General features: G+C 32.0%; 1 protein-coding gene and 1 non-coding gene across 3 annotated transcripts; one reads left to right on the top strand and one right to left on the bottom strand.

Moving 5' to 3' along the window:
- Nucleotides 1-4807: 4807 nt before the first annotated feature.
- On the bottom strand, nt 4808-17449 carry LOC124831240 (protein RRP6-like 2). Of its 2 annotated transcripts, XM_047305165.2 has the most exons (16): nt 16581-17449; nt 14727-14882; nt 13569-13727; nt 13406-13489; nt 13123-13202; nt 12932-12982; nt 11975-12092; nt 11156-11238; nt 10922-10967; nt 9338-9425; nt 9080-9249; nt 6295-6360; nt 6063-6200; nt 5886-5984; nt 5658-5779; nt 5406-5571 (listed from the first exon to the last, which is right to left on the bottom strand). In XM_047305165.2, exons 1-16 carry the CDS (start codon nt 17238-17240, stop codon nt 5553-5555), a joined length of 2139 nt encoding a protein of 712 aa, XP_047161121.2. In that variant the 5' UTR covers nt 17241-17449; the 3' UTR covers nt 5406-5552. The 2 variants fall into 2 exon arrangements, with proteins under 2 accessions (XP_047161120.2, XP_047161121.2); XM_047305164.2 differs by having other exon boundaries at nt 4808-5779; nt 16581-17447.
- TRNAS-GGA (transfer RNA serine (anticodon GGA)) lies at nt 10103-10190 on the top strand. The gene has a single exon. It is a non-coding gene; the product is annotated as a tRNA-Ser (tRNA).
- Nucleotides 17450-23539: the final 6090 nt, after the last annotated feature.

Here is a 23539-nt window from a genome sequence, read left to right as displayed (position 1 = left end):
ACATGTAGTTATACGTATCGATTTAGCTAAAGTGGACTAAAATGCAATGCAAATGAAGGAATGAATGAAACCTTTTTAAATCTGAAACAAAATCTATAAATGTTATGTCTAAACTTAGATATGCAAATTGATGATGCATGAAAACAATGATGAACCAAAGAATCTCCTAACTATATAAATGATCTGGACATTTACACTTCAATAGAAGGACTAGTATATTCACGTAAGCAGAGGCAGATAAATGGAAAGAGAAAATCACAATCTAAACTACAACGACCCTATAATCAATTAAGCAGAAATACCAAAAGTAATATGAACAAACAAGAATATTGGTAAAAGCAAAGTTTCAAGAAATGGACTATCATGTAACAAAACCAAAAACCTGAAAATAAGGGAATCACAATCTAGACTAAAGTCAAATTGAATCAAACAACTACCTTGAGTTTATTACAATAGAAAAATTAGAATTAAAGGAGAAGAAAACAAAGAACATTGGCCAAAAACAAATCTGAGAATCAGATGTGCAATGGATAGGTGAGAAGAGTATCAATTACTCTTCGTGAAAAAATAAGCTCTCTTTAAGATCTTTTAGTTCATATTTCAAAACTTGAAATTAGTAATTCCCACTTAATTCTCCATGAAATCTACCTCAAAATTATGCTTTCAACTAACATCATAATCTATTCTAAGACAAATGAAATATTACCTGTGCTATATTAACTGTTCTCGCAATATGAAATCAAAACTAACAAAGGATAAAACCAGAAAATTAATCCTAATCTATTAGACATCATAAAACCTAAAAACAAAAAACCAAAAATGGACAAAATCATAACCTATTTATCTACAATGCATGACCAAAGTGAAAACATCATATATCTAAACTACTTTCAACCAAACCAATGGAAACAATTTGCAGATCGAAACACAAAGCAAAACTCAAAAAAACACTTAAAATTGAAAAGAATAAAGGCAAGAAACATAAAGGAAACTTAAAAAGCACGTGAAATTGAAAAGAATAAATGCAAGAAACATAAAGGAAAGGGACAAGAATCCAAAAGTAACATCATAGTTCAATAATAGAATGTAGAATCAATGAATAAATGTGCTCGAAAAGTAAATTCATATGCAAGAACTCAAATAACTATCAAAAAATAAAATTAGCGCAGGAACACTAAGTTGGAAATGTAAAAATTCATTAAGAATTGAAAAAAAAAAAGTACAATTGATACCCAAATCATCATAAAATTGTTTCCAATTAAGATAAATTGAAGTCTTGAGAGATTTTGATGATGATGCACTTAAAGACGTGAAGAACAAATTACATGACTGGAAAAACTTATGTTAAAGCTTCTTGTTCTATATCTCATTGTATTAGGTTTAGATTTTCACTTGTAAACTAAAGAAGTCTTGTATTTACTTTTTAGTTTACCTTAAGTCAATCTAAGAAGCCTTGTCTTCCAAGGTAAAGAGAGTGAAAATCATCTTCCTTTAGGAGAATAGTAGTCATAGGGCATACTCTTAATGGAGAGGATTTCTCCTTAGTAGTGACGACATGACTTGCTCTTAATGGAGATGATTTATCCCTAGTAGTGGTCATATGTCGTTTTTCTAACGAAGAGGATTTTACCTTGGTCTCCAAGTTGGTGGATTAAGGTTTTGTTTTTACAATTTGGAAATACATTTGGAGTTATCTATGCTTATAAAATATATGTATTCCACCATGTAAATTCCTTTGAATTGAGTATTATTATGCTACCAAATTTTGTGTCATACTACTCAACTTAGGTCAACAAGGCTAAAGCACCACTTCTAGATTCTCTCTAGCCATCCTTTTTTTAAAAGTTAGTCCAACCTCTATTGAGAACACCAAAACACCACCATAATCTCTTTCCCTTCCTAGAGTTATATATCTTAGAGGAGGAGTCATCTCATCACATCAAAACCACCACATGTGCACTATATTTCCACCACCATCAAGCTTCTACAAACCACTACCCATTTTGGAGTCTCTCTCTGGCTTGAGTCATATAACTTGGAAGAGCGTATCTCACATTTGGTAATTGGAGCTTAGGTTATTGTGTTTGTCTTTGTGGTTTTCTAGTCTTGTCTTGTTGTAGTTACCCTAAAATGGTCCAAATCAACCTTCCTTACTCAAAATAATGCTGGCAATAAACATTTATGATTTTTAAAACTAAACTACATCGAACTCAGAGGTCCAAAAATTATGTGGTTGTAGTAAAATGAAAGCCCTTTGAGTCTGGTTTACAAAAAAAAAAAACTCATTTAAAGTTCTGGGAAGAAAGTTGTGAACAAAATAGTTATTAAAGTTCAAAGTTGCTAAAATATTGTCATCAACATTTTTAAGGTTCTGTTTGTTTTGGCTATTGTTTTTTGTCTTCTAAATGCTCCTAAATGTGTTGGATAACATGTTTACATGTGCATATCTGTTTTTGAGTCCTTATTGTTTGACATTTGGTCATCGTATGTTGTTGGGTCATTTTTATTTTCAAATCAATTCATATTGTTAAGAGCCATATGTAATCATTTTTTTTTCATTTTCTTAGTTTAGCTTTTGGAAAAATCTCAGAAATATGTGTTCTTGTGTGTTTTCAAAATTGCACCGTACATGTCATTTTGAGTCATACTTGTTATTAGATCATTTAACTAGTTTATATAGTTAAGTTTCTATTATGTTTTGTTGAGTTTCATATTTTTTTTATTCTAGTAGGTTCTTTCCATTTTGAGTTACTTCTTGTTCAAGTGCAATATATATATATATATATATATATATATATATATATATATATATATATATATATATATATATATATATATATATATATATTGAAAATATGTTGTAGTGGTTTTGTGTTGGTGAATTATTGAGGAAAATAGCAAAGAAGTTCATAAAAAAGATCAAAAGAAAAATCAATAAAAAGTAATCAAAACAAGTCAGCTGCTACTACTTTTTTAAGATGTTTTTTTCTTGCATTTGAAAATATTTTGGGACTGTAAACTGAACTTTCCAACAGCTATTAGTCTCGGGTTTATGTACCATTAACCATCAACCAAAGAGAATAAGAAGCATACCCCTCTTTAGTTTATTTGTTTTAGGCTTTATTCTTCCATTCTAATGCCTTTCTTTAGGTGATTCTCTTTGTCAGCTTAACCTTGTTTGTAGTTATTTGTTTTCTTGTTTTTCCTTCTTGGTACTCTTGTTTTTGTTACATAAACTCTCCTTTTGAAGTTAACCTTCTTTGTTTTTAAGCCTTTTGTTTATTTCTCTTCTTTGGCATCCTTTTAGCTTTTTCTTGTTTTGGTGTGTAAACTTTTTTTTTAGGTGAACTAACCCTTAACATAGCATCTTGAGAGGTGGAAACCTTAAGTGGACTTGAACCCTTGGTAAATAAACAAGAAGAAAAGGAGAAAAACACTTGGAGAGGACGAGAAACACATTGGTTGTATGCACAATTTTCATTTGTTTTAGTTAACTTTTACTTGTTTTGCTTATCGTAATTGTAATCTTGATCTAATTGGTGTCTTGGAGGAGCCATTGGTCTTCAATCTCATCTCCTACCTAATTATAACCTTAATTTCTTGTAGTGAAATGCATCTTAATTAATAAATGCTTTGAAGGTTTTAAATGTCTTCTAGTTTTACCATTAGACCATATAGTTTAGATTAATTACTTTCTTTATTTATTTATAGTTTAGAATGTGTCTAGTTTTTTCTCAAACTTAATTCTCTTTTCAGATGTTTAATGCAAGAAGGCTTGAGCTAAACTTTAGTTAGAAAAGACTTAATTATTAAATAATCTTTTATGACTCACTTCTCTTCCTAGAAATGAACTTGAACTCCTTAAATATCTTAAAGAATTCTTTGTAAAATAACAAGTATTTTAGTGCATAAACATATCATAAAACCAAATAATGTTTAAAGATCTTTCTTACCAATGATTCTAGTGAGGCCTTACTAAATTTAAACCATTTGATCAAGAAATAAAACACTAAAAAATCAAAGGAATCAAGAGGCTATATTAAAAGAAAAAGAAAAGATTAAAAAAAAGATCCAAGTTATCATTTTAGAGGAAGAACATAATATTTCAAAACTAAAATATGAGAATATAAGAGAAGATTAAGAAAAGAAAAAAGAAAGACAAGAAAAGGAAAGAAAAACAGAGAGAAAGGAAACAAGAAAAAAAAAAGAAAAAGAGGAGGAAAGAAGAGAAAAAGAGAAGATAGAGGAATGAGAAAGAAATGATAAAAAAAAAAAAAAAAGAAGAGGAGGAAAGAAGAGAAAAAGAGAAGATAGAGGAATGAAAAAGAAATGATAAAAAAAAAGAAAAAATTGAGAGAAAAGAAGAAAAGAACAGGACATTCCACTCCCTCGATAACAATTGAAACCAAAATGATAAAAGAAGTTTTTCTATCTTTAAACTTTTCTTAATTTATCCTTTAAATCATCTTTCATAATTCTAAACTTTACTTTTGAAAAAAATTTCAACTTTATTTTCACTGCACATTGTTTTAATATCCCTAAAATCGCACTTTGAGTTGATACTATGTTCCAGATTACAATTAATTCAAAATAGATAAAAAAAAACTTGTGTGATATGAGCCTTGAAAGATCTCAGAAATTCTTCTAAAATTAGAATAAGGTTTTCTTCCAATTTTTCATTTAGATATATATTTTTTCTGCAATACATAAATTTATTGAAATTACTGTAATACGCAATCTGCATAAATATATTTAACTTGGATGTTGACAACAAAAAGAACATTTATGCATATTGATGCTATACATATGACTAATAAGGTAAAATCAATTCATATTGACCAGATTTAAATTCCTAGATTGAAATACAGATGAGAAATAAACAATGAAAAATGTAAGTAGCCTTAAATTTAGGGTTTGCATTTACAATGCCTACCAGATTTTCGTCTCCCAGAAACATTTTTCACCTTCCGTACTATCAGCTACACAAGGATATAAATGTTGCTGCTAATGACCAAAATGTAAAAATTATAATTTTAAGATGTAAACTTAAATGCATAAATTTCTATATCTTACCAATCTTAGATTCAACACTATAAATTTCTATATTGAACATCTTGCTTTCTCATTATTGTACCATTTTCATTTATCAGCGAAATGTCGCACTACGATTCCCAGAAGCAGGAAAAGCCTGACGTCTTTTACCTTGTTGCAATTGTTTAGTCGAATTACTAGCTTGTTCCTGTCCAATTGTCGAACGTTGCTTGCTATCTGAGACCTCTACCTCGCCACAATCCCGGGAAGATGCATGCTTTGTATGTTCTCCAAACTCGACATGCTTCCTTGCAGCTTCATAATCAAATGCCTTCAGCTGCACCACGCCACTGGACTGTTCAGTTTTCCCGTGCTGTCTGGTTTTATTATTTTGGTCATTAGAGTGAAAGCATTTCTTAAAATTTGATGATAATTCCATGAGAGACACTGGTTCTTTGTCCTCTTTTTCCGATGTGAACACACCAGAATTTTTCTCCATGCGCACATTGTAGTTTTCTAGGTTATTCAGCTCCATACTCTCTGCACCCGTATCAGATTCTAGCATTATAATCTCATCAAGAGGAGAGGCAGAAACTATATCAGAAACAGGTTTTGTTGGCTCTAACATTTCAGACGCTACACTGGGAGTTTCTACTGTAGGTTCTGACTTCTCGCTGCTACCCAAAAATGAATGGAAAGGAAGACTAACGGAAGATCTAATATGCTCTAACTTGATATCTTCCTTTCCCTGAGAAGTCAAAAATATGGGTATCAAAATAGTAGTCAACAGACAAGAAGCTACATATTAGCATCACATGTAATATAGACATCTATTGAGTTTGACCAGAGGATACCTTATCAGGACCAAGCTTCCTCTTTGAAGCTGAATTCCCCAGAAATGCCCCAAAAGCACCAGGAGGTTTTTTAAGCACCTGAACAGTCGTTCTATTTCCCTATCAACAGATTAACAGATATATTTCAAATCAATGTTCATCACTTGGTGGATAAAAAATACTGAAACATTTTTCAACCTTTTCCGGAGAAAGTGCACCAACATTTGCATCCCTGTCCTGCTCTGAAACTGTGACACTGACCCTTGCTGGCTCAGATGTAAGACTGCTGGACTTGATTTTTATTTGTACATTTGTATCTTGATGCAGAGAAGTTTCCTATTTGGGATCAAAAGAATAAATCGTGACTTCTCAAGGATAATATTACTACAGCTAGTATTTTCAATTTCAACACTCTAGTTGGACTTCCAACCTTAGAATCTTGTTTATGGAATTGGGGGACTTCAGTTCCATCAATAACTGGTACCACATCTAATGCCTGTTAAGCAATCATACAACTCAATCAACAAAAAATAGAAATGAAGACTGAAAAAAATAAAAATAAAACCCATTATGCTGGTAGAAAAAGCATTAATTCTTTAAAGTCTTATCAGTAATTATACACACCAGGTTGCTTAATTTTATTTGTTTTGAAACTTAGCTGGCATTCATAATGGGTCCAAAAGACAATGGAGCAATTTACCATAATCCCAGTTAAAGAGGGTGCCTTTTCAAATATATATATTTAAAAATACCTTACATCTATATTACTTTAAAAATACCTTACAATATTATGCAGAACATCAAACTGAAATGACCAATTAATAATTATTAAATTGTAACACATTTAAATTTAAATTTGTTAGAAGTGGAGTTTAAACCTTGGTCAACCTTATAAAATCATTTGGAAAGATGAGCTTTACACCCGCTTACATATAGTAATTTGGTCTTTCAACACATCCCCCCACACTAAAAGTGATGGCATACCCCTAGATGGCCAAAGCACAATCCAGAAGAGTTGGAGTCATATGTGGAAGATAGGCTTAGACTCTCTCTCTTAGGCCATCTCTAGCCATCATGAAACTTCTAGTAGAGTAAGAATAATTTTGGATCTTGTATTTTGGACCAAGTAGTCTAGGATTTATTTGGGCTTTGTATTATGGGCCTAGTAGTGTAGATTTATTTTAGGCCTTGTATTTTGGGTCAAGTAGAATAGGGTTTTGACCACTCAAGTCAACAAAAGGCCAAGGCTCAATGTTGACCAAAGTGGGACATGATTTTGGGTTTGTTGACCAAGGGGTCAAAGTTTCATCTAACTTGGTAGACAAGGAGGGGTGGGTCATCCATGCCAAGTATCACCCTCCCTTTGGAGAGCTTTTCCTCTTAGTTAGTAGCCACATGTCACTATAAGAATGGGGAGGACTCTCCATAGCTAATGGCCACATGTCCCCCTCTCATTGGAGAGGATTTTTGCCACTTGTCCTTCTCCTAAAGGAGAGGATTTTCTACTTGTTCTCCAAGCTAACTAAGGTGACTCTATTAGGTTTAAGTTTCTACCCATTTTGCGACACCTTAGCTTATAAATAGAAGTGTCTCTCCTTCATGTAATTACCTTTGATTTAGAGTAAAGTTATGCTGCCATTTTTGTGTCTTACTACTCTTATTAGGTCACCCTAGGCTAAAGCAACCCAAGTGGCCTCCTCTGGCCACCTTCCTCCAAGATTTGGCCCAACCTCTCTTAGAGCATCACTAAACACCACCTCCATCACCATAAAACAGTCCATGACCAAGAGCCTTAGTCTCTTTTCCACCATATTTCTGCAACCATCCCAACCTTCAACCATCACCATGGCTTTCCTTCTAGTTTTAGCCCAACCTAGTTAGGAGATTGCCATCAAAAAGGGACATCTAGAGTGTGAAAAATAAAAGTCCTAAAATGAATAAAACATATAAAAGATTACAAACAAAATATATGTTAAGAGTTTATGATAATTATACTTTCCTTAAAATTTTGTGGAAACATAAAATATTCTCATTCCACAATATAAAAAATATGGTTTACAGTAATTGTTTTCGTTTTAACAAGCTAAAACATTAGTAAGATGTATCATGAGTATAACTGTTAAATAATTAGGGTGAGTTGGGAATATAATTAGAATAATAATCTAATATTAGGCTGGAATTGTGCCAGCTGCACCAAACAAATAGATCTTAAGTGTTAGAACATTATAAATACAAGGTTACCATGTTCAGAACCAATAATTGAAAAGGAAAGACAAGGATTGAATAAGATGAAAAGAGAGAGAAATAAGAGAGTACACCCTACAAAAGATTATAATCAAATTATTGACGTGATTAAAAGTCTTAAAACGAATAAAACCTATAGATGATTATAACAAAAAGATAGGTCAAGAGTTCCAAGAATTATATTTTCTTTAACATTTTGTGGAAACATAAAATAATTTCTTGTCACAATATAACAAAATGAGGTGCCAACCATTGTTTCTATGTAACAAGAAAATCCATTAGTAAGATGTATAATGAGGAGAACTGATACATGATCAGTGTAGCTGGTGAGTTGGGAATCTACTATTAGCCTGGAATATTACTAGCCTACACCAAACAAATAGATCTTATGTGTTGGAACATTATATATACCAATGTTGTAAAATCGCAAGTAAAATCCTTTGAATATGGAGCACACTGAGTTGATGCAAGCACTGGATCACAGAGGGACTGAATCGCTGTGGATCACGATGGACCTCATCAAATTCTGGGATAATGAGTCACTTCAATCCTTCTGGCCTTGTGAAGCTAAAGATTGAGATGCTCACTATTGTATTTTAGTAAGTTTTTTATTTTATCCTTGCTATAATTTTATTCTTTATAACAATAGTATCCTGCTATTAATACTAGGATCATGTATTTATACAGATCCCATAATTACTGGGATTTGTTTCTTTAAAATTAGCTCTCTATATTTCCTAAAATAACCATCAAGCTCATGGATCATAGGTCCAATGGCCTCATTATTGTAATACCAAAAAACATATTCTTTCTAATTTGAGAATGTGTATATATATGTATAGTGTTTGTGTATGTGTATAAATATATGTGTGTGTGTCTATATATATATATATATATATATATATATATATATATATATATATATATATATATATATATATATAATACATAATTGTAAATATGTTACTTACAGCGGCAGCTTGTGCTTCTTTCAACAGTTGAGATGCTTCCTCAAATGCAGCAGCATTTTGAATAGAATGTCTAATGATGCTGACTACTGTATCAAGATTGTGTTCAACATAAGGGTGCTTTGACTTCACTAATCGCCTTAGTTTGCTTGTAGTAAGAGGAATCTGCTTAGCTTTTAAAAAAGTAAATACAAATTAAGCTATGAAAGTAAAGCCAAATTGATAACATTAAGATACCCAGAACTTGCACATGTTTCATACCGATTTCAAGAACAGATTTATTTGGCAATACATATCCTGTACTCTCATCCTCTGCTCGGGCTACAATGTCTCTCCATTCACACAGTCCCTGCAAGCCACGAAAACAGAGTATAAAACCTTCAATGCATGTTAAATACAGAGAGCAACGAAATCCAAAACGAATGCAAATTATGCAATATGTAACATTCCACATTCTACTAGTTTTACAAGTAGGACATTCTTCTATCACAAAATCTTAACATTGTTCCAGCACTGGAATCTATTTGGATTGTTCTAAAAAAACTTGAATATAGATACAAGAATCATGCTTGTAGAGCTACTAGTATTATTTCCCGGTGTCCAACCTAAGCTGTTTCATGATAGAACCAACATGAAAGAGCAAGATAACTATTCCAGAAGTGGCTAGTGATGATTGAGATGATAACAGGGGAACTGCACTGTCATTATTTAAGTAACTGAAATAAAGATGGCAAGGACATTTATGGTGGTAAGAAATGGTATCCATAGCTAAGTTAATATTTTCATGATCACATTGAAATTGGTTATTGTATAAGATAAAGAAAATTAACGAAGAGATTGATCTATAAAATAAAGGAAATAAGTTCATGAACTCATCAATAAAATTTGTTTATCCTAAGACCTTGTAGGAGGTTTTTTTTTTATTTTACTTTGTATTTTTATAGTTTGAATAGGTTTTATGCATTTATGAAAAATAGGACTGATTCACTATTCAACATTCAACCGGTTTCTGGTCATCATTATATAGGAGAGATGGCCGAGTGGTTCAAGGCGTAGCATTGGAACTGCTATGTAGGCTTTTTGTTTACCGGGGGTTCGAATCCCTCTCTTTCCGAATCTTTACCAAATTGATCAACATTACTCATCCCAATGCATACCATTATTTCAAATTTGTTTGTTGATATTAGTACTGCTATATAAGTCATGTTATTGAATAACAAGTCCTCAAATTCTCGCATTAGAGATAATTTTTGTGCTTGGGAGTCCCTAATGATTAAATGAACCAAGATTTTACCATGACTGCAATTTTAGAGAGACGCGAGAGCGAAAGCCTATGGGGTCGCTTCTGTTTTGATGGTTTGGTTTGGTTTACATTGGATGGTTTGGTGTTTTGATGATTCCTACTTTATTAACGGCAACTTCTGTATTTAGTATTGTTGCCCCATCAGTAGATATTGATAGTATTCATAAGTCTCTTTCTGGATCTCTACTTTATGGAAACAATATCATTTGTGGTGCAAATAGTCCTTACGTATGTAACTGTAGGTTTGCATTTTTATCCAACCTAGGATGCAGCTTCTGTTGATGAATGGTGGTTATGCAATGGTGGTCCTTATGAACTAATTGTTCTACACTTCTTATTTGGTGTAGCTTGCTACATGGGTCGTGAGTGGTATGTTAAACATTCGAGAAAATAATGGCATGTAGATTAAGACACTGAATTGCCCACAATACTTAAAATATGGGATAGCAATAATTCAGTAAAAGATTGCTTAGTGGAACAATTGAGAATATTTTTCATGCTGATAATTGGTGCCACAAATAATTTAAAAAATAGTAACTCACAGAAACGATGGCAAGCTGCTGAGCATTGAAACCAGCTCCTTGCAACCTATCAAGAAACAGTAACTAAGCTTTACTTTAGATTTCTTGGCATGCATTACATGCAACACAACTTTAAACACTCCCTTTACGTAAAAGTCATTGATGTAATCAAGATATACAAGAAGATATTAGTGAACAATTGCTACTTGTATACTACACAAAATTCATGAAACAGCTATTATAAAAGTAACGAACCCATATATATGAAGATAGGAGTTCTCTGTCAAAAGTTCTTTCTCATAGAGCTGCATGCAGACATCATAACTTCGCTTGTAGACCTGTTCGTTTTTGAGTAATTACATTAGAAACCCAAAAATGAAAATTCATCAAGCCAACCATTAAGCCAAGTTATATCTCAATTTAATTAACATTTATAATTAAAACATTGCCAAAAATCCTTTTTGCATAGAAAGCAAAGGTCAAACGGGTCTAATCAAACCATTATTGTAAAATGTATAGAAGTTCAAATAATTGATTGAGAAGCTTGTGAATATAAAAGAGAACCCTATGGTTTTTCGTAATGACTGTTTGATGGTTCACATGCTCATCCAGTTAGTTTGATATCAGGTATGCAACAATGAAATATAGAAGAGAGAAGCAACTAAAACAACAACTATATATGGTTGTATGGACTAGCTAATTTTGGGATGTAAAAATAAAATCTTCTATGTCAGCTTTCTAAGATCCCTTCCGAACAGAGGAAAAAAATTATTATTTCTGTGAGAATACCTTTGTTAAACATGCATATAACACAACAAATTTCATACAGAAAAAAGTAGGAAGAACTGATAAACAGTAATGTCACCTTTATTATGAAAAATTAGTAAGGTTTAACGCACAACTTGAAGCAATCATAGTTAAACACACCTTGTAAACTTGTTCAAGGTAGAAATATCATTAAAAAAAGTTTAACAACACAAATTTCTACACTCAGTAAAGCATCTGTAGGACATTCAACCAACTAAATCAAATTCATCCACGGAAAGAGATTCCTTTAGTGTAGAAGATAGTTACCTCCACCAGAGGAGTATCAGTAGACTCAGAACTTTCAGACTCCTTAGACAAGGCAAATAACTTAATCCTCATTAAATCATATATATATAACAGATAGTGTGTATCTTCCCTAGCATATCTGTCATCAGAAAACAGTTAATTAGGTTGTAACAATTAGATTGTTCATGGCATTATACCAGTAATCATCAAGCTGAAACCAAGACAAAAAAAGTAAATTATTTTCTTTTTGTGGAAGGGGGAGGGAGGAACTAAACACAGTATTTGTCATAGCAAAAAATTAGCATTGTGGTGACAATTTAATTTCCCTGTTATGGGCAGATCAGAGAGAACTTAATTATCTCTTAGCTGATCCATTCATTTATATGATTTCTTACATCAGTAAACTACAACAATATATGATAATCCACACTTAAGTATCAAATAGGTAATACAAAAGATAGGTTAACCTACTTGAGATGAAAATATGTTCTTGAGGGCTTAAAAGACACTTCTCATGTTCTGTTATTTATATAGATAAAGAGTTGATACAATAGAGAGATAGAAGGTCAAGTTACTGTCCTAGACTGCTAGGTACAATGATTAGAGATAACCCAACACACTACCCCCTATTTTAGTCCTACTGACTACACTAACAAGTAGACTTAGTAATTATTCTAACAAACCTATTCTAAAAGGATAACTCCTTCATATAAGTTAAGCAATTTTGACACTCAACCTATATGGATTCTTACATCAGTAAACTACAACAATATAAGAAGATCCGCACTTAAGTACCAAATAGGTAATACAGAAGATAGATTAACCTATTTTAAAACGTTAACCCCTTCACATAAGTTTGTTTTCTTATTATTTTTTATAGGATTGGAGTTCGTGACGGATTAAACGGGAATTAAATGTAACAAGGAAAGAAAATGAAGAATCAAGGAAGTGTTAAACGTGACAAGTTAAAATATATACCTTAGCATCTCATCAGGAAGTGGACGTAGCCTCCACTCTGCATTCTGGTAACTGCAAGGAGTTGTTAATATAAACCTTCCAAAATTTATGCGAGAAAAAATTTGGATAAATCAAGCCCAAAAGAAAAAAGTATAGCAGATGGGCTCAATCAGTTGATTCAAAATTGAAGCAAAAAATTAAGGACAACATACTCTTTGTTTGCAGTAACTTCACAAAAATGGTACAGAATATACTCCAAACTATTTCTCTCCAAGCCTAACAACTTTGAAGCCTAAGCAATGTCATAAAAATAGATTAGTCTAGGGCCAAATATTCTTCAACTAAAACATTATAAATACATGAAGACCTAGTTACAAAATCACAAAATTTCTTACATGATTACTATTACAAACCAAATACGTGGTATTGACTTTAGCATCTCAATCGATTATAAAGAAAATAGTTTCAATCAATAGTCAGAGCATTTAAACAAACCTGGTGAGTGTCAAACAAGTTACAAACGTAAATTCCAAAGTCTCGTTGAAGCCATAAAATATCACGATCCGCACCATGCATGACCTAATTAGTAGTAAACAATGTTCATAGAATGAGGACAAAAATGTTAAATTAAGAGAAAAAACAATCATGTGCAACTAACCTTTTTCTTGGAAGGGTCCTTGAAAACATCCCTGAGATAGGGTCCTATATGAATGCGAAGTTTCAATGTGTCAACAACAAAATCTTCAGCCCTTGTCGAGATTTGCATAAGGCAAGTCAAACCTTGAAAAGACCGATATTGATTATGTTCCAAATCAACCTATATATTTCAACTTCAAGTCATTACAAAAAATAAGTCAAAAGAATGCAATGAATGAGAATCATAGTGATTGCAAGAGAGGAGAAATATTATTCCAACAATCAAATGCAATTTAAAATGGGTGCATCTAATGATGAAGACACATTCAAGGACAAAGCACTTGAAGGAATTGGAAGGCCCACATGACTAGGTCAAGAACTAGGAAAGCTAAGTAAGCCCGGGAACCTAAGGTGAATCCCTACTTTAAGATATTCAATCTCAAAGCCCATAGGAGCCAAAATTAGGGAATTGTCTAAAGTCTATTGAAGATTCATGAGCCTTCAAGACAAGAAGAAATTTCTAATCAGTTTACATTTTGTTTTCTTTAAAATTTGCAAAAATGGGCCACCAACTTTTGGCATTATTTTTTCTTGAATTTTCTTCTGGGAGTTTTGAGAGTTTTAATTGTGAAGTGGGGTGCATGTGGCACCCTTATGATCTGACCAAAATCTGTTATGAACACCTCAAGGCGTTTTCATGTTCTCTTAGTGGAAATTTAAGGCAGTGTGTAGTGGAAATTAAAACTCCACATGGGAGGGTTCAATGAAATGTTTAGTCGAGCAATTAGAAGCTTCTAGTGGACTTTTATGAAGCCTTTAGGGCTATCCACAGGGAATTAAAGTTCACTTCTTAAGAGTCACAATAGAAACAAAAATCAAAACACAAACAAGAACTCTCTAGTCAAGTGTAAAACCAGAAAAAATGGTAGTGATAGTTTACCTCAACGACCAAATCTAAAAGTTCAAGTCCAAAATATACAATTAAGATCCATTAATGTAACACAACAAAATTTCATTTGTGACATGAGTCAGATTGGATGGCTAGAACTTAATGGTCCATAAAATTGTACTCCTTATCATGTGTTATTGCAATTACACTTTTCAGGTACAATAATCAAACTATGTAATTAGTCATGAGCTAATTTGTAGATAGAATTTTATGAATAGTGATCATGTTTACCGAAAATTCATTCACAGAACGCAGCCTAGCAGCCAACTCCTTTAAATCTTTTACTTCTTCCACAAGCTTGAAAGGAGTGTTATCTATTGAGGGAGGCTTCATTGGCACAACATCCCCAGGATTTCTATCAACAAAATCCAAAACAGAGAGCAATTCCTGGATTTAAAAATAATGATAGATTAACACGAAAAAGATACAAAAAATGACAAAAACATCTAAGACAATAAAAAATTATGAAAATTGTCCTTCAGTTCATCTAAGACACACAAGGTTGGAGATTACTGATGCAAAACAAAGTATAACTACCAATAGCTACTCTGCGATACATACATGCTAGAAAAGCAATATCTAAACGTAGAATAATCAGACAAATAAAAGTTGTTTTTAAAAGATTTCAATGCATAAAAAGAATTTAACCCTTCCAAATTATTCCTTCATGCATCAAAAGACTTTCAACAAGGCTCATTGAATCAATATCCCTCGTTCATGCAAATATTAGAAAAGTGAAAGGGTATGAACATGACACAGAGAAATATCATTGAACACAAGCAATTGGTTTAAAGTACACCATACCAACATATAAATATAGTCAGCAAGATTTACCTCGAGAATACTATTTAACAACCCCATGAAATTAGCACTATTATTACTTCTTGATTGAAGAGAGTCTGTAACTACACATTGCAGTTCACAAAAGGGGACAGAATTGAGTTTAACTAAAGACATTCTTGAATGAGATTTGTATCTTCTCCCATTGTTAATTAACAAGATATGGCCAAGTAGGAGAAAGAAAGACATAACAAAAAGAATATATAAATAGTCAGCAAGATTGATCTTGAGAATACTATTTAACAAACCATTGAAACTGGCATTATTGCCACTTCTTAATTGAAGAGACTCTGCAACTTTTCATTACAGTTTACAGAGGGGATACAATTGAGTTTAACTAAAGACATTCTAGAACGGAATTTGCATCTTCTCCCATTGTTAATTAACAAGATATGGTCAGAAAAAAAACACAAGATATGGTCAGGTCAGAGAAAGAAAGACATAATAAAAAAAATATATGGGTTGTGATCCTACGACCAATCATTGCGTAATTGTTTAATAAAACTTATTTCTCTCCCACATATCTTGTTTCTTAACAAGAGAAGAAAAACCAAAATTTCTTCTCTTACCTGGCCATGTTAGATCCCAGTTTTTAGAACTCTCCCCTTATAAAGGAAATGGAGTTGTGATATATTTTTAACATTATGATTCAATCTTATTGTTTCAGGGGGTTCAGAACCATTTATTATGCTAAATTAGCAAGATGCATCAATGAGATAACATTAATATCAACAAGACCACATAACAACTTTAAACAAGTTATCACATGCCAAACGAAAAATTGATATACACGCCAGCCTAAGTCAAACATAACCTTAATGGAAAGAAAGTAAAAAACCACACGCCTGCCAAAACTAGCTTTTTCAACATAAGCAAACATGAGAAGCAGTCATACAATCATATTTTACAAAGACTACAATCAGAGACAATTGAAATAATTTCCTTCATATAAGTTTGTTAGAAAAATAAAACATGAGGGAAAATAACAAATACAACAAAAGATTATGTTCATTCTAATAACTAGCCGCTAAATTGTTAAAAAAAAAATTCATCCATCACAACCACATCCTATAATGTCCAACTGATCTTCTACAAACTTTAACTTACATAATTTCATATCATGTTCCCTTCTTGTTCTCTACTTTTAAGAGTATTCACATAGGAACTTAATCTAAACATACTCACGCAAACTAATAAGCAAAACATAAACAAAAATACTAAATAACGAAATACTAAATAACGAACCAGCGGATGAATGAACCTTGTCCCATCGTCACTACTCTGCAACCACACATGCTCAAAAGGCATGTTTGCATTATTAACCACTATACTATACTCATCCTGCGGTCTCCTTATAGTTGGAATATGAAACGGAACCTTGGGCTTGGATCCCATCGTCTTCTTATCCTTAGTCGCCACAGTGACTCCAGGTGTCGCCGGACTCGCCTCAGAACCCGTCCCTGGAATCATATTCCCTCTTACCCCTTTCTTCTTCCTAGAAACCAGCTGAAACCCATCCTCCTCCATTGGGTGCTTCGCCGAATGCCCAGTTTTATCCTCCTCCCGATGCCTCCGGAACTCGTCCATGGATGCATCAAACCGCTCCAGAACATCATCGTTCACGTTCACAAGCCAGTCATAGGCGTCTTCGACGTCGGCAGGAAACGCTGCGTGCGCCGCTGCTCCGATGGCCTCCAGCATCGACCGCGACTCCCGCGCGATTTCCTCGACAGGGACCTTAAACTCCTCGAAGTTTCGGTAGAAGTGGAAGTCCTTGTTGGAAGGGAGGCAGCGCGAGGACGCGGCGAGCTTTGCCACCGATGAGGAGAGAGGACCCGCTGCTAGGGTCTGCAGCGCCTGGGCCTTCGCCGCCGCGGCGGAAGGTTGATCGTTGTCCACGTCCATGGCGTCGCAAAGATCGATCAATAGAATTTTCGTAAAGATTCCCAAATTTTTTTGGTTTTTCTTAGGGTTAGGGTTTAGGATTCTACCAGCGTCGCCACCGTTGTCAACCACTGCGTTTCCCTTGGAAGTAAAAAAAGACTGAGAAGACCGAAAAAGTGTGTTCCTATTTACATATGTTCACCTCACGTGTTTTGGGTGTGAGAGTCCAATTATTTTGACGACCCGCACCAAACAGGATTATTTATATTGCCTATAAGATTCGTTTATACTTGTTATACAACGATATTCTTTCACATTTATTTTTTAAATTTATCTTTTAAATAAAAGGTTTTTATTTAAAATAAATCAAAACACGTGTAGTGACTTATTTTTATAATAATAAAAAATAATTTTTATAATTTTGTTTTAAATACGAATTCTTTAAAAAAAATTTAAAAATTTTTAATTTTTTAGTTTGTTTTATAATTAAATGTACAAATTTAGTCAAAATGAAAAAATAGTTAAAGAAACATGTACAAATTTAGTCATAATGAAAAAAATAGTTAAAGAAACTTTTTATTTAATAAATAAAATTGGAAAATAAATATAGATACAAAAAATACATACAGATAAATAATTATTTTAATTTAAAAAATTATTTAAAAGGTAAAATTAGCAAACAAATAGACACTAAATAAGAAATATTTAAATTTTATGTGCACATTTTTAAAAGTCTAAAAAATATTTATGTGCACATTTTTAAAAGTCTAAAAAATATTTAAATTTTAAAAATAATAATTAAAAGGATAAAATTGAAAAAATATATATATATATATATATATATATATATATACTTCTAAATATAAATATAAATAAAATAAACTTTAGGTATTGAAATAAAAATATTATAAATAATATTACGTAAATATTTTTTTATGATCAATTGTTTAAATTTAAAAAAGTACTTGATAACAGAATAAATTATATTTTTTACAATGAGGAATTATTTAAATTTAAAAAAAAAACTAATTACTAAAATGACAAAACTAAAAAATAGTTTTTATTAGGAATTATTATTAAAATTTAAAAAATAGTTATAAAGAGGATAAAATTGAAAAAACAAAGGAGAAAAAAATGTGTATCTTCTTTATATATATATATATATATATATATATATATATATATATATATATAGTTATAAATATATAATATATTATACATAAAATTCTTTTTGTGTTCCCTTTTTTTTCAAATTTACTTTTCAAATGACATTTTTTTTTTAAATTTAATCATTTTTTAATTTAACTTTTTTAAAAATTTAATAATTTTTTAATTAAATAAATTAAAATATCTACAAAAATAAATAAAAATTTGAAAGATCCTAGTGATTTTAAAAATAAAGCACTTTTGAAACCTTAGATTTTTGTTTGAAAATTAGGGTTATATTTTTGTTAGAACATAATGTTATTTCTTTATTTTATATTTTTGTTAGAACATAATTGTTATGTTATTTCTTTATTTTTATATTTTTGCATAGGAAAAAAAGGTCTTTTATCTTTTAATTGGTGTAAAAATTAATTAGGAGAGGTGTAGAAAGAAAAAACATGCAAATTAAATAATCTGGATATTTAATAAAATGATATTATGTAAATCTTTTTGAAGATTTAGGTGTTGTTTTTTAAAAATTAGTTGAATAAAAATAGGAGATATAATATTTGAGGGTTTAAAGATTACAAGAGATATTATTATTTGATAAAATCATTATTAGATATTGTTAGATATTTTAAAAGATTACATGGATTTTAAAAAGATTTGGTGGTTGATGATATTTTAAGTACTAGTTAAGAGATAAAATTTTTTTAGAGATAAACTGAGAGATCTTATTAAAACTAAAAAAGATTAAGATAGAATGTAATATCCCAATTTTTGTGATGTCACAGGTAGAGCTATCTAAATGAGTAATTCGACTCGATCCGACCCGGCCCTTTACGGGTTGGTCACTTAGTAAGTCAATCCAACCCGGCTCATTTAGTAGCGAGCTGAAAAAATTCGAACCACGATCCACAAGTTGGTTGGTTAAATGGGTTGGCTCACGGGCTCATTTAATTATAAGTTATTTTTAAAATAAAAAATTACAATTTTTTTAATTCAAATCTAAATAAGCGTCACACTAAAATGATTTTAAACTCCAAATACAATTCAAAATAAATAAAAAAGTATCATACAATCCAAGCGTAATCCAAAAATATGTACAAAAGGCGAACAAATAAGTTTATAATATTGATAATTTTTGTATCACTTGTCCATTTATAATATTAGAGTGTTGAATAGATAAATCTATAATATATAATATTTTTCTCTCCTGAAACATCTTCCTTATCATCATCTACGATATAATAAAAAAAATACTAATTAATAATATTGAAAAACAAAATAATAAATAATTAAATTAAATTAGGTGGGTTTGTGAGTTAACCTGACTCACCACAGCTTCAACCTGGTGAGCCGAGTTCTAAATGAGCTGGGTTGAAAACTAGTCTACATAAAAAAATTACATTTTATTCAAACCCAATCAGGGTAAAACCCGTGGTGAGCCGGATTGGCTCGCGGGTTACAACCCATTTTGAAAGCACTAGTCACGGGTTATTAAAAATCGGTAAAATTCAAAATTTATCATAGTGCAAACGTACTTAAAAGAAAACATTATCCAATTACATTATTTCGAGTAATAAAATAAAAGGAATTACTCCAATTATATTATCTTAACTTGTAGAACAAAATAGCTTTAAAATGAATCTCAATGTTATTTCTCATCCTCTCTCGAGTCAATCACGCCTCTAGAACATTTTGATAAGTGTGAAAAAGAGTTGTTTTTATACTTATAAATGAACTCAATCTTGTAATTTTTCATGTTGTTCCTCGTTGAAAAGTTGTAATAGATAGTAGATTGTTATGTAAAATATTGTACAGGAAATGATATATTATTTAGACTCTGTCAGCCAATTTTCGCAAAGCGAAAGCCAAAATTCGCACTGCCAGAAAAAGAAAATTCGCATAGCGCACCAGTACCTGTGCGCTGAGCGAATAACATCAGTTAAAATACAGCAGTTAAGAAAATTCGCATAGCGCACCAGTACATGTGCGCTAAGCGAATTAATGAATTTAAGTGGCTTTAAAAGACGTGACAGAGCGACAGAAACATTCCCTTCGAACAGAAGTTCCAGACAAAAGAAAGAAACGAAAACATCTCAGGAACTTCCGAAGACTACTTCAAGGCATCAAGACACCATTGTTGCAAGGGATTGCTTCAAATGTGTACGTTTTAGATGATTAGGAGTAGTTAAATTTCTCTTTCGTTGGGATTGGATGTAATGAACTCACTGTAATTTTCCTGCTCAATATATCGTTGTTTGTTCATATGCTCTTTCTTGAATTTATTATCATTGTATGAAAATATAACGTTCTTTTAATGTCTTTGATTACTGGAAAGTAACTTTGAACATGAACGAACGTAGATAGAGCACTTAAGTGATTTGGGATCTAGGGATAGACTCAATAACTTGATCATTCTTAACATCGAACTTAATGCAAATTGTATATTAAATTGACTAAGGGATTAGCATTTTGATATATTAATTTAGAACTAGTTGCTAAGGGATTAGGACTAGTATGCCTTGATGTGAATGTTTGAATGAAATAATGATATATTGTACAAAGTTTTATCTTCATATGATTCATGAAACCCAATTCCAACGAAGTTTCTTTTAAATATAAATTTCTTGCACACCAACTGTTTGATAAAATACCAAAAATAGTTTCTTGTGTTGTTTTGTGCATTTTGATGTCTAATTGAGTTATAAAAGGAAGAATTGTCATGTGTTGCACAAGTCCCTTGGGAGACGATACTTTTACTTATTCACTGTATTACTTGGAACGATTTGGTATACTTGCCAAAAAGTTATCAAGTTTTTGGCGCCGTTGCCGGGGACTTGTGTTCCAACACAAGACAATTTGGGCATTTATGACTCTTTTAGACTTTGTTGTGAATTTTCCTTTTTAATGTTGTTGGGTATGCAGTTGGCTTTAGTATTTTAAGACTTTCCATTGATTTAGTTTGAACTTAATGCCTGTCTCGGGGTACGCTTTAGAACTTGATGTTGTTATTGAAAGTTCTTAGGAATGAGATTTCAGTAACAGAACTAACTAAATCAAACTAGATGTGCAAATCACCAGGGATGGGGTTGTGTGTTTGGATTCACTGTTTTGGAACTTAAGGCAAGTTTGATGGACTTCTTACACCAAGGGATTGGGTGAGGGTTTGTCATACTTAGGTAGGCACAACAAGAGGGATCTGAGTGTTCTAACTTCAGAAAACAGGGATGCAGTTTGCCTACAGATGTTTCTAGTTGTTGGAAGATCCTAGGGATGGGATTCCAACAGCTGAAAGGGGAGTACTAAGTGATCTTGCAACAAGAGGGATCTGAGTGAGGTTATTTAGGAAATCCATTTCAATCATTTTGCATATTGGAATTGTTGTTTGGTTGGTGTGCTCATGTTCTGTAATTTTTTTTTCTTCTTTTCCTTATTTCTTTGTTTGTGTTTTTATTTTATTTTTCTATTTCACTTCTCTCTATGTTACTTTTGCAAGTGCAGGTGCAGATGGAGTTATCTTCAATGTTTAGTTATGTTATTTATGTTTTGTAATATGTTTTGAACTATGTGTTAGTTGTAAAGACATGTGACTTTGTGATTTAATGATTATGCATTGTCTTGATTAAGTCGATGTGATTCTTGAAAATGATAACACATATGACTGTGGTTGCAATGTGCTTCATGTATTTTTATTTGTGTGTGAGTATGTATGACCAGATCTGTGAGTATTGAGAGCATATATTGATTGAGAGATATTGAGTTGTCTAGATATGGAATTGGTTTTTGCATGATTTTGATTCTACGTAGATACACACTTTTTGGTTAAGGATGAAAAAGGCCCTGTTTATTATTGATTATATAACTACTTGGCCAGATAGCCAACCTTTAGACACTGTGATACATTTGTGAACCTGAAAATTTTTTCCTTCCACCTTGAACCTATTAGATGATATCCTACCTTACACCTTAGAAGAGAACATGTATTATGCTTTAAGAGAGGTTAAGGTTGAATTCAAGTTTGAGGGAAGAAAAGATAAATAAAAAAAAATATGACCAAATAAAAAAAAAAAAAAAGAAGAAGCTCAAAATGAAAGAAAAAGGTTGATCTGTGAAAGAAAATTGTATGTGATGAATGCTATATTTTGGGATTTGAGTACTGGATTGGGAATTGAAGTTGTTCTCTTCTTAATAGGTGTCTTTGAATCCAAGAAAAACCAATATTCTTTTTCTAGCCAAGCCAAGCTTTAACCTGAAAAGACCTTTGGACTTAACCAATAGTGTGTGGATTGTGTGAATCAAATGAAATGCAAAAGCTAATGAAGTTCTATGTCAATTCTACTGTCATGAGAGGACAAACACTTGAGTGTGAGTAATGATAAATGCTGATCTGGTTGTTTATATTCTATGCACAGATGATTTTATGAGTGATGCACCATGTCATACTTGTTTGAAATCTTTGGGAATGCATATGATTATTCTGATGTGCAGAGTCATTTTATCAAAATGTCAAATGTCTATTGTGATGTTCATTTTCTTATGTGATTGCATGAGGGCATGAAATAGTTCAAGTTTGGGGAGTTGATAAGTGTGAAAAAGAGTTGTTTTTATACTTATAAATGAACTCAATCTTGTAATTTTTCATGTTGTTCCTCGTTGAAAAGTTGTAATAGGTAATAGATTGTTATGTAAAATATTGTACAGGAAATGATATATTATTTAGACTCTGTCAGCCAATTTTCGCAAAGCGAAAGCCAAAATTCGCACTGCCAGAAAAAGAAAATTCGCATAGCGCACCAGTACCTGTGCGCTGAGCGAATAACATCAGTTAAAATACAGCAGTTAAGAAAATTCGCATAGCGCACCAGTACATGTGCGCTAAGCGAATTAATGAATTTAAGTGGCTTTAAAAGACGTGACAGAGCGACAGAAACATTCCCTTCGAACAGAAGTTCCAGACAAAAGAAAGAAACGAAAACATCTCAGGAACTTCCGGAGACTACTTCAAGGCATCAAGACAAGGGATTGCTTCAAATGTGTACGTTTTAGATGATTAGGAGTAGTTAAATTTCTCTTTCGTTGGGATTGGATGTAATGAACTCACTGTAATTTTCCTGCTCAATATATCGTTGTTTGTTCATATGCTCTTTCTTGAATTTATTATCATTGTA

Source organism: Vigna umbellata, chromosome 4 (genome assembly GCF_029865625.1).
Source record: "Vigna umbellata cultivar VRB3 chromosome 4, Vumbellata_1.0, whole genome shotgun sequence".
NCBI lineage: Eukaryota > Viridiplantae > Streptophyta > Magnoliopsida > Fabales > Fabaceae > Vigna > Vigna umbellata.
This window is presented reverse-complemented; position numbering and strand designations above follow the sequence as displayed.